Source organism: Coenobita brevimanus, chromosome 65 (genome assembly GCF_032717465.1).
Source record: "Coenobita brevimanus isolate Jiangsu-jjx chromosome 65, ASM3271746v2, whole genome shotgun sequence".
Lineage (NCBI taxonomy): Eukaryota > Metazoa > Arthropoda > Malacostraca > Decapoda > Coenobitidae > Coenobita > Coenobita brevimanus.
Window position 1 is genome coordinate 43,803,868 of NC_137018.1, and position 13,000 is coordinate 43,816,867.

General features: G+C 39.8%; 2 protein-coding genes across 3 annotated transcripts in view; one reads left to right on the forward strand and one right to left on the reverse strand.

Annotated features, from left to right (window-relative positions):
- Positions 1 to 4,488, forward strand: part of Tango6 (transport and golgi organization 6) — a 140,987-nt gene extending 136,499 nt beyond the window's left edge. Inside the window, exon 15 of the mRNA XM_080276606.1 lies at positions 3,868 to 4,488. The gene's annotated coding sequence lies outside the window, so the exon portion shown is untranslated. The remainder of the gene's footprint in view (positions 1 to 3,867) is intronic.
- Positions 4,489 to 4,741: 253 nt separating this feature from the next.
- Taf3 (TBP-associated factor 3) overlaps positions 4,742 to 13,000 on the reverse strand; it is a 114,977-nt gene continuing 106,718 nt past the window's right edge. For both annotated transcript variants that reach the window (XM_080276592.1, XM_080276594.1), the window contains one exon: positions 4,742 to 6,643. In XM_080276592.1, coding sequence (XP_080132718.1) covers positions 6,517 to 6,643 — 127 coding nt within the window. In that variant the 3' untranslated portion in view covers positions 4,742 to 6,516. The remainder of the gene's footprint in view (positions 6,644 to 13,000) is intronic.

The window sequence follows — 13,000 nt, forward strand, 5'->3', positions numbered from 1 at the left end:
ATATTCGATATAACGTCATAAATACATAAATAATACCATAATCAGTGTAATTTATATCCTACATTCTTGCTTTACACATATTTAAAGTAGGCATAAGTTTAGCATGAACAGCTTACCATTTTTAGTGAGATGAATGGGCCTGCTTTTTGGAACACAACAACTCCATCCTTGGGGTCTCATCTCTCACCAGGTACAGACATAAGAGAACTTTTCCTCGGGAGAGCCATCTGACTTCTGTATGGTGCAGTAAAGGTTCATGCTCGAAGCCCATCTCTTTACAAAGTGTGCCAAACAACCTGGCATTCAGAGGGCGTGATTTTATGCAGTTCACTATTTTAACTGCAGTTTGAAGAACACTGTCTAACTCTGGATCAAGAGCTTTGCCAGCATGAGCTTCTCGGTGAATAATACAGTGAGTAAAATGAACGTGAGGAGCCACTTTTAAGACCTTTGCTTTTAGTCCTTTCCTTTTACTCAGCATCGCCCCAGCTCCGTCTGTGCACACACCAACACACTGGTCCCAAGACAGTCCCACCTCACGTAGTTTGCTGTCCAACGTTGTGAAAATGTCATTTCCTGTGCACGTTCCACCCAGCGTAGTGCAAAAAAGCATATCTTCATTAAGTTTTCCACCAAAACTGTATCTTATGAATGTAAGTAATTGAGCAGAATTTGATATGTCAGTTGACTCGTCTAACAGCAAAGCATAATTCATGTTCTTCACCCTGTCAGTCATCTAATACTTAATATCACTTGTAATGTCATTCAAATGCCAAGCTACAGTGTCGTTCGACAGAGGGACTGTTTCAAGGTCATGAGCCATTTTTTCTTCATGAATAGCTCGACACATAGCCACTGCAGTGGATTTGATGAGGCCTTCCCCTAGTGTGTGTGGCTTTTTGATCTGTGCAGTTAGGTATGCAACATCATATGTTGCCATTTGAGCTTTGGAAGGTATTGTAGTTTTCTTTGTTAATGCCTGTTTTTGTCCTTGTAGCCCTCTTTCCTTTCATTGGAAAAAGTCTGTTGGTTTGTGAGCATGAGACGGATATTTGGTTTGCAAGTGTCTTTTCAGTTTCACTGATTTTAAGCTTTCGTGTGTAGGGACTTCAGAACACAGAACATATTAAGCGTACCGGTAATGAATCTCATTAACAGTACAGCAAGTAAATCCATACTGCATGAATTCCTCCTGATATTTCCAATGCTTGGATGGTTGATCACACTGGGATGTTTTACCTGTGTGTCTGTCATGGCCCGTATTTCCACTTGATGTACATGGCTTTTCAGAATTAACATCATTGGTTGTTTTAGTGATATGTGGATTAATGTCGGATTCCGTGTCTTTACTTGTAGCCTTATGAATTAGCCACGGGTCCATGTTGCAGATTATATAGGTAGCAATGGTTACACAAGCATACAATCTCCCAAGCCTTATAAACTGACACTGAAGAAATTTTGACTAGTAACGTGCCACTCTGCAGAGGGCAGATGTCACAACCTAATCAGTAACTATAATTCAAAATCAGTCATTCTGAAGTGAGCATTTATATTACACACTAGTCGCTAGAAAACATGGATATTGATAGAAAATTGATGTTAAGTACCTTGGTCGTCAGAAAAATAATGCTAACTTATAGAAAGATAAGATTTCTGATGTGGCTTTGTGATGCATTATTGAGGGTCGGGCAGCTTGGTCAGTGATGACACAGGTACTGTACTGGACGTGTGAGTGGTGGTGAGGGCATGACGGGAAGAGGAGGGGGGGGCGAGGGAATGCAGGATGAACTCTTGGTCTCACAGTCAGACTATTTGGCTGTACTTTTTTCATTAGTTAATTCGCTAGGCAAGCATAGTCATTGTATTGATTCATATTGATAAAAGATATAAAACAATAATCATGGTTAAATTATAAAATTCAAATTGTGTTTTCTGATGTATTATTCACATTCAAGAATTCTTCTTGCAACTCCCCAGAAGCATCTCGCAACCCCCTGTTTGAGAACCTCTGCATTATAGGATAGTGTTTCCTCACTCATAGTACAGTTCTTTAAGAATGTGTTAGTGCTTTTTACTAATTTGCTTGTGTTATGTTCAGTTTTATCATTCTGACTTTTCCCACCAGAGAATATTACAGCATTCTATTAATATTAATAATTTACATTATGATATATTTATATGTATTTTCCATGTTCCTTAATATGATGCGATATTTACGAATATGATATAACTGTTATATTTGTAGCTCAGTGAGTGCAAGCTTGCCAGCTAGATGCAGCATATTTAGGGTTCAGATCCAAGGGTTGGTTGGAGTTCACAGCTCCCATGATACACCATGTGATTGAATTATTTTTTATGGGTACAGTACGGGTATTGTTTTATTTGTGTTAAATGTCACTGTAGTTTGTTTCTCTGGCTTCGGCTTTTCTGTCATTCTCCGACTAAATATATCTGTGCTGTGTGCTTATCTCCTAATTCTACTGACTATGAAAAATTCTTTGACTATCTTACTTCTACGATGAAACACATTCTATCCATTTCAACTTTCTCTGAAATCTCCATTCTAGGAGATTTCAATGTTCACCACCACCTTTGTCTCCCTTTTCACTGATCCACCTGGTGAACCAGCCTATATCTTTTCTATCCTTAATGACCTAGAGCAGCTTGTACAGCACCCTACCCATATCCCTGACTGTCTTGGAGAGAGCTCCAGCATACTTGACCTCTTCCTTACAACTAATCCTTCTACTTGCACCTATCAACCCGACAAAATCTTCCACAGGTATACCCACTAATGTTTAATAATATTCAGCTTAATCCTGCATCATCCTTGAACATGCTTGGGGTTTCATTTACTCGGGACTTGTCTTGGAAAGATCATAATATTACATCTCTTGTAAAATCTGCTTCCAAGAGCATGGGTTTGTTAAGCCGACTTCTGTCCTTCTTTACCCCTGCACAATTGTTGACTCTATACAGGGGTTTTATCCGCCCCTGTGTAGAGTACAACTCTCATGTGTGGGGAGGCTCCCCACATACAGCTCTTCTCAATAGGGTGGAGTCAAAGGCTTTTCGCCTCATTAACTTTCCTCCTCTTACTGACTCCCTTCAACCTTTGTCTCTTCGCTGCACTGTTGCATCTTTGTCCCTTTTCTATCGCTACTTCAATGGTCACGGCTCCTCTGAACTGTCTGCATGCATTCCTCCACCCCTACGACGGACACGTAGCATGTCTAGCAGCAAACTCTCATCCCTTTTCTGTCCAACTCTCTAATGCAAGAGTTAACCGTTACTCCCAGTCCTTCATTTATATAAAGCAACAGGTCAGCTCTGGAACTGTCTCCCTCTGTCTGTATTTCCAACTTCCTATGATCTCCAGATTTTCAAACGCAGTGTGTCCAGGCATCTGGATATGATCGGATCTTGAATTTGGCTTTCTCTTATATTTTGTTTTTCTCTTGGAAGGAATAGTTTTGCAGGCTCATAGCCTTTGGTTCCTTCTTCCTCACATTAAAAAAAAAAAAAAACGTACACTGTTAATCTTTCCTCTCCGTTGGACTCCTCCGATCACAACCTTATTACCTTGACCTGTCCCATCGCTCCGGTATGGCCTGTGAACCCCCCCCGAGAAGCGTCGACTGTTGCACTTTGGAGATGCACATTACTTCAACCACTAGTGTCCAGAACAAGACTCAGATGTTCAGGAGAATTTGATAGTATCTGATGCCAATATGCAGTTTGGGATGTCAGCTGTTGTTGTTGCTGTTCATAACCCCCAGATTGTCTGGCTGATCACACCTATCAATTGCAGGCAAGCAACAGCCTCTGCAGGGTTGCCCCATTCAGTTAATCAATGTTCCCTTGCAGTTGACAGTGCCATACCACAGCGAGGCCTGGAGATTAGTGTGGAGATTTGGTTCCTGTATGGATGCTGCACTTGCGTCTTCCCATACAGTTAACAAGGGCATCTTTCCAGGCAACATGTCACCCCATATTTTGGTTAGCATTGTAATTGTCCTCCTGGGTTACAGGAAACCATTAGGCTTCTTACTTATTGAACCACCTGAACCAGAAAGTAACATGGCATATCAGTTATGGTGAGTTCATATTTCTTTCATCCTAAAAGTGTTCATTAGTGCCTCTGATAATGCATTAGCTTTGTTCTTTGTAACCTAAACTTATTGAAAATAGTAAAACAAATAAACTGTCAAAAGGTGTAGGTATTGGGTAGGTAATGGCCATGTTGGTATGAGCTAAACTGCTGTCACCATCCTTCAGGACTTAACTTGTGATTATATCTGTTAGCTATCTGCCCCCCCCCCCCTCCAGTGTTTTACAAACATGAGGGACCAATCCAGCATACGCTAACCATTTTCCTTTGGGTACACGAAGCTACATGCATATTACACTCTGGATAAATGTTGTAATGACATCTCAACACCCAGCCTCAGTTTCCAGCGAGAGAGACCAGAAATACCCCCAGCTTTTGTTTTTCTGTTAATGATGACCAAAATGAGATGTCATGAGCCATTATCTGACACTGAATAAATTTCTGGAATATTCATGGGCTTTTCTCTGACATCCTTCCGTGTAACACTCCCTTTCCTCAGCTTTTGAGGCTCTGATAGCAAACCCTTCTCTGTATTATCCTACTTTGTACTCTTTTTTTTTTCTAAGTCAGAGACAGTTGTTTTTATAGGGGCAAAACCTCTTTCTGTCAGTACAAGGACAGGAAAATATCATAAATTATTGTTTTTAATTATAAATATCTACAAAGTCATGAAACATAAACATATTTGACAAGAACCAACAATGACATCAAAGTGGTATCTATATAACACAGGTACTCCACAAGATTTTACTGGATGATGTATTTTGCATTAGGCAGGGCTTCACTTAGGTGTTCTAGGCCTGTAATAATGAGAAAATTATTGTTTGGTGTATTTAGCGGATTCGTTGGAAAAAGGGCTTTGAAAAATTTATTACCATGTAAAACTTGTACTGTATAGTAATTTAGTTGCTAACTTTGCTGCATGGTTTTATTTGTTGTTTATTTTACAGCAGCAACAATTGGCTTTAGCTTATTCTACAGACAGTGAACATTACAAAATGAATGTGTGTGTGTGTGTGTGTGTGTGTGTGTGTGTGTGTGTGTGTGTGTGTGTGTGTGTGTGTGTGTGTGCGTGTGTGTGTGTGTGAGAGAGAGAGAGAGAGAGAGAGAGAAGGAGGGGAGGCTTTTTAACCCGTTAACGGCTCTATACAGCCTGGGCTGTTTCGAGTGTGACTGCTCAATACAGCCCTGCCCGTGCGGGTGCATTTCAAATATAGCACCACAGTGATCAAGGCCAATGCACGCAAGCATGTTGGAGCTTTCAAAACCGAAACCGAGAACAAAAACGAAAATGAAAACCATACATTCCAATAGGGTATCAGACACTTCGATGTTCTTCCACGGCTTTACCAAGGTAAATATTGAGCTAATGTTTCGTTACTATATACTTTGGCATATATTCTCTCAATTCCTAAGACAAAATTTGGCCTTTGGGAAATTTCAGTTTTACCCCTATGTCTGAGCACCACAGACACCTAAAAAAAAAACGCCATGAGCAGTTAACGGGTTAATGTGACTGATGTAAAGTACTGTAATTAATGTGACTGATGTAAAGTACTGTACTTTACATATAAACAGCTCATTATAAGGTGTAAGTAAAAAGTTTACTACCACAGATTGTACTAAGTCTACTGCAAAGTTTACAGGGCACTGAACTACACTTAAAATAAGATATCTGACTAAATGTGATCATATTACATACTGTAATGCAGAGAATCTGCATTATGATGTCATACAGTAAAATTCTCTACTTAAGTTTGAGAGTAATTTTGATCTGAAGTTGCTTTGTTTTATTAGTGTAAAATTTACACACGTGATGTACTTTTTTATACTGTATGATTGGAAAGGCTGACCCCAACAGGTATAAAGTGTAAAATTTACATATGTGACATACTTTTATAATATATGATGGGAAAGGTTTACCCCAACAGGTATAAAGTGTAAAATTTACATATGTGACATTATATTGTATGATGGGAAAGGTTTACCCCAACAGGTATCTTATCATCTACGGTTAACTTCCTCATTTCAGCCAATGAACTGATAAACTCCAGTATATCATATGCTGTTATTTTTATTCAATTTTTGCACTACTGACTGTAGACAGTATAGAAACTGAATTCAAGTTAGGAAATTAAGTGACATACTGGTCACAGCCCAAGGAGCTGACCTGATATAAATTAGGTAGACTTGAGCCATTATTTAGTGCCCTGAGGTGTGCTGCTCTAACAAATAACTATAAATGTAATTAAGCAACACAGTTGTTACTTTTCCTTCTTCCAATCATACATTCACTCCTTTTAGTTACCAGTATTTTACTGTATTCAGTGCTAACATTCCCCTCCCCCCTCCTTTTCATAAGAAATTTCTTTTCACTACTTGTAAATGACAATATATTTTCAGTGTTACTTTTTCTTTCTCCCACGTTTTTTCTTTTCTGGAGGGGCACCACGTTGCTTGTGTTGGGAAAGGCACCGAGGACAGTACCAATTAACATCATCATTGGGCGGCACCTGAATGCCCACACACACCCTGCAAATATGAGGGGAAGAAGTGAGGACATAAATAAATAAATGCAAGACCACTTTATCACACTGTTAACACAACCCTTCATGAAAGATATGGAGCAAGGAACTCTGATGACTGTTATGGCTGAAGAGTGTGTGAAGATGCTATGGTTAAATGGAGAGAATAATGTAAACAAGAATGCATGAAAGGCGAAGAAGAAGGTGGATGGATATGAAGCTGGATTAACTATGCAGTACTTACACAGCAAAGATACGGACAATTATTCTATTTCTCATCTAGATACAGAAACTTTCACTACGATTGAATTCATTAAACACTATCTATCCATTTATTGGGCTTGTGGCCCTTGGAGGGTTAGAAGTGTCCCTAAGCTCATTCATGACTAAAGAAAGTAATATTCTGTAGTATATATTAAAAACTGTCAGACAATTATCCTGACAGTAGTGGTATGTGCACTACAATTTTAAATGATAATTTATATTTTCTGAGTCCTAAAGTACAAAAAAATATTTAGTGAAATGTGTGAAGAGACAATTATCACCTAGTCATTCAGTCGTGTGACAAACCAAACTGTACAGCAAGCTCGCCCCTAATGTGAGGGTTTGGTTCCAACCGTGTCGCGTTCAGCACGAAACTGCGTAAGTTTTAACTACTCCTTATTTTGCTCCCTAGACCCCCTAAATGTGGTGTTTTGCTGTTACCTGCCATTGGTAATCAATATGAAGCACTTTCAGTGGTTAGAAGGTTTATGTAAAGTTATAACTTACAAATACAGTACTGCACAGCAAAACTTTAACACACAAATACATAAACACAAGGCAACATTCTGGTGCTGATTGGTCTCAGGACAATTCGCCAAATCAATTCACCATCACAAGAATAACAAGACAATTCGCCATCATTAATGACGACAGCTGTGGGTGATGCTAGAATATAATTCAAAGGCGAAATAAGTAAATTTATAGAATGATGGGGAATCAATCAGGGTGCGAATTGTCCTGACAGGGAATCGTCCATGTTTTGACGGGGAATTGTCTGACGGTGAATTGACTTGACGGAGAATTGTCTCGGAACCCGCCGATCAGGGGTAATCATATAAATCAGGTTAACTGGTTACAAGGCTTTATTTAATACTTTAACTTTATTCAAGTGCTTTAACTTACATACCAGAACAGTAAATATTTAACTTACAGATACAGTACTGTGGAAAATCAGTGCAGCAAATCTTTAACGAACAAATAAAAAAGGCAATACAGTATTCCGACGCCTATCAGGTTAACTGGTTATGACTTTATTTCTTGCTTTAACATTATTTAATAGTACTTTAACTTACACATACTCTTACCAGAACAGTAATGTAAATATTTAACTTACAAATACAGTACTGTGGAAAAGCAGTACAGTGAATAACATGATCACGTGATAAAAAAAATAAATAAATAAATAAAAAACGTGCACGCTGTGCTGAGGTTTGAGGATTTGGCCTTTCAAAGGCCTCTCTTGCGTAAATTTATAGTTTTCGTAATGGTTCTTTAATCTTACGTTGTCTTATACGTATCCCAGCACTAACCGCATATAATTGTGAGCACGTTTGGCGAGAAAGTATTCAGGGCGAGCTTACTGTATTTGTTTTATTTAATTAAAAGTTGTTCTGTAGACTTAAAGAGTTTATTATAGCCAAAGCTTGGGATAAACAGGTATGCTATGCTGAAGGTTTACTGTATGTCAGTCCATTTTCCAACAGTGCTTCTAACACAGTACAGCATACTGTCAACTTTACAATCTATACCAAAACTTTTGTATTTCAGTGTTGTATTGTACTCTAATACCTACAGTTATGAATATTCTGTTGCACTATTTTGGGTATCATGGTAAGCTAACTGTGACCCAGTTACTGACAACATAAATTTGGGAATAATGCAGTCAAGCCAAATATCATATCACTCCATGTGGGTGTAATTGACTCCACTGTGTGTTTTACGTCTGATGTGTGCGTAAAAAGTGCGTATGATGAAAAGACCAATGAAAAAAATATCGAAGTGTAAACAAAATTACCACTGCCATGGGGTCAGAGATAGTGCATCTATCATCATCATCATCGTCTAGGCCTCCTTTCCCACCCAAGGGCAGGGTGAGAAGTAGCAACATCCAGACAGCCTAAGTTTGCCCAATTCTAATGGGTCACGCTTCCATTCGTTCATCACTAAAACCCACGGAATCCTGACTCCATCAAACAGGTGAAAAAAATTTCACCATGATCTATAACCTCACATATACAGTGAAATCTCAAATTTCAACAGTTTAGAATTTGATGAATCAATTTTCGATGCATTTTCAAGTGGTCTGCCTACCTCACGTTTCAATGCAAAGTCGTGCATTTCGATGCTCTCAGGGCCCGACTCCAACCAAAACCAACCGTGCGCAAGGTGATGTTCTATTGTCTGCAGCCATCTTGCAACTGTCCTGCCCTCTACAGCCAAGCACCACAGTTTCAGCCTGTGCATTTCGCTGCAATTTCGTTGTGTTTAAGTTGTATTTTCGTTACAACTTACTCCAAGAAGTCAGAGGACAAGTTATGGAACTGTACAGCACACAGCTTCATAAGCAGAAACAGTCAAAGATCATCACCTTCTTCAGGCCAGTTACTAGGGTGTTGCAAGACATAACTATCCAAGAGGGTGAGGAGGAAGATGTCGACACTGCAGATGTCCAGATGCTCGAGGAGGATTTTGATTTTGAGGGGTTCGGGTTGGATACCTCCACAGAGAAGGCTACTTCAACTGAGTAGTCCACCCCTGGCACACACCACAAACACCAGCCAGCCAAGTGATAATATTCCATAACCTAAGGTTAGTACTGTACTGTACAGTGTGCTGTAACTACTGTAATAAAAACTGTGACAGGATACTGACAAACTGTAACAAATTTTGCTGTATTCTATACTACAGTACAGTATGTCAATACAGTGCAGAACTACAGTTACTTAACCACATTTATAGTTCATAAAGTTTACAGGGAGTGTGGGCAAAAAAAAATAATGATTTTATGTAGTGAAGTTGGGAGGCCCTGGACCCAAATTGATTTTTCTCATAAGAAGTTCAGTTTAAATTTTGATGTTTTGAATTTCGATGCGGTTTTTTTGGTACATATGTCCATCGAAATTTGAAATTTCACTGTACCTATCTGATACAGCAAATCCCAACGCTGTCATGTTAAAAAGGGGTGCCAAATCCATGGTTATGCGCTTTGCACAAAATTCATCCAGCCAGCTCTGTCTCTTGTCAGCCCCTTAGCCTCACCAACTTCCATACCTCTCTTCCTCACACACTCATCCACCATATCCCTCCACCTTCTTCTTGGCCTACCTCGCCTCCTCCCTCCTCCAAATTCGTTCAGATATACCTTCTTCACCACTTTACTGTCATCCACTCTCTCCACATGACCAAACCATCTCAGTACACTCTCTTCGATTCTGGTGTCCACAGACTTCCTCACTCAGCATCTTTCATAAATCATATTATTCCATATCCTATCCACTCTGTGTACTCCACATACATTCCTCAGCAGTCCCGTCTTCACTGCTCTTACTCTTGACTTTTCATTTTCATGCCACACCATAGTCTCACACCGAGATGTTAATGTTGGCACTAACACTCCTTCATGTACACTTTGCGCAGCTGCAACACTCAAGCCTCTGTTATTTATCAAGGCCTTCATAGCACCAGCTACTTTCCTTCCTTGTGTCACTCTACTTCCCACTTGTTTTGCACATATTCTTCTCTTTTCTATCATTGTGCCCAGGTATTTGAATTATCTCACCAATTCCAGTCTCTCTCCATTTACTGTAACATCACACTGGGAGTCACCTTCTCTCTCAATAACCAGCACTTTACTCATTTCTACATTTACTCTCAAGGCACAACATTCACAGACATCAGCAAAACTCTGCACTAGTCTACCAAGCTCTTATCTTGTACAGTACAGTGAGTCCTTGATAAACGAAAACCTGAAGTAAGAATTTCTGATGTTACGAAAGCGTTGAATATAGGACAAATTCCACAATACGAAAGTATCTGTCTCAACGATGCGAAAAGCCATGTGAAAGGATATACGAAAAATTCAAAATGGGCGCTCGCTTGCGGCGAGGAAACGAACTAACCCCTATCTGGTAAACAGTTTTTCGCACGCTTCTCAGTTGAGTCCACAGTTTTGGGACAATTCGCCATCAGGACGATTCCCCTTCATTTATTTAGTTTATTTAGCAAGTGTATTAGTTTTCAAGTTATATAAGTTATAAAGGTGATGGTGGTTATTCTATTTATAATAAATGTAAAATATGGCATCAAATAGTTGGTATTAACGGAAAAAAATATAAATATGTTGAAACGTGAATCAGGTGACACGATGTTTCACTTCATCGTTTAACATAAGGCTACATATGAGGCATTGGCATTTATATAAATGGCTAAAACCTTAAGTGAACCATCGACATACTCTAAAATTATACAAATAATCTTCATAGTACGTCTACATTCACAGCTAATCAATCAATCTCAACCGACTTCATCCAAAAATTACAATAAAAATGACTGAAGACAGCTATGGGAAATGCCAGATTATAATTTAAAGTCAACTACAGTGAGGCAGAAGCAAGTTAATTATTGACTACAAGTGCAAATTATAAATAATACCCAAAGCCTATGCTGTTGAATGAACACAGACTTTGATAGTTCCCCCTGAAATTAATTATTATAGTATTAATCAATTAATATTAAGTATTTTTATAGTATTAATCAATTAAGTATATTTATAGAATGACGGGGAATTGTCTTGGGTGCTTAATCTGGGCACTCCGTGAAAATTTTATGTTACTCTAAAAGACCATGACACTATGTGTTGCAGTGTTGTGGGTGACATTACACTGACAAAGTGGACTGTTTATGAGTTATATTTTTCTTAGGTACTGAAACAGCAAAGGGTAAGTCACACTGCTGTCTGACCAGGGTTAATTTAAACATCAGGGATGGGCAGTCCTAATGGGATAAATTTCTAAAGAGTTTATGAAGGATGTTATCTAGCTATATGTTATTAATGCTTATGGCTGAGCACAGGCAAACCCCAATTTACGATATCCCAGATTAATGATGGGGATTGAAATACCACCCTGCTCCACCTATCGTAGGGCTACGAAGGGCACTGCACCCCACCGCCACCTCGATAGTCATAGCATCACACCCAATCGCCACCCTGACAGCCAGCAGATCAGTCTCCCATTACCATCACCCCACCTCGCCAGGCTTCTCGCCTCACTCTGACCCTCCCCCGGAGATAGGGTTCGAGGGCTTTGAGGTGGATGAATGAGTGCTAGGGAGCACCACGTCCCCTAGCCTCAGGGTGGATAGCAAGGATGACGACCAGGACCAGACATGGACTTACAAGACGTAAGTAGTGAGAGGTGTTTCATCTTTCTGACCTAGTTTTTTGATTTTCAGATTTTATTGGTTGCCTTTATTTACAGGTGGTAGACTTAAGTTAGTTTCTTTCTACAGCTGTCAGGTCATTTAGATTTGCTTTAACCCCTTCGCCACGAGAGTACTAATCTTGCGTGATACCGTGGATGAGGCTCCCCTCCCCTCGTTCCTCCACACTACTTTTCCAGGGAAAAGCTGCTATCTTGTGAAAATAGCTATGGTGTATGTTTGTGTATATGTTATATGTGAGTATATGCCTATGTGTGCAAAACTGAATCTGTCACTGGTTGTGCTTGTTATAAAAATAATATAAATCGAAAAATGTTTTTGAGTAGGTTTATAAAAATTACAGTGCAGTGAAAGAATATATATCTATCTATCTATCTATCTATAGCCCGACGCCCTAATCCCGCAAAGGGTGGCCGCAGACAAAACGCCTCCAAGTCACTCTGTCACCCACCATTTGACTCCCCTCCCCCAACTCACCCCCTCCCTCATATACCTCTCAACTCCATCCCTCCACCTCACCCTCGGTCTACCCCTCCCTCTCCCTCCCTCCACCTCACCTACATACACCCTCTTAGTCAGTCTTTCATTCTCCATCCTCTCCACATGTCCAAACCACCTCAGTGTATTTCTCCTAATCTTTTCAACCACATCCACATCTACCCCACAACGTTCCTTCACTTCTTCATTCGTCAACCTGTCCCTCCATGTCACTCCACATGCTCCTCTCAAGTAACTCATTTCCACTGCTCTCACTCTTGACTTGTTCCCCTCTTGCAAGGTCCACGCCTCGCTTCCATACGTCAGGGTAGGGATCACAATACCATCATGCAGTGACTTCTTAACTTCCATACTCACCTCCCTATTTCTCATCACTGCTTTC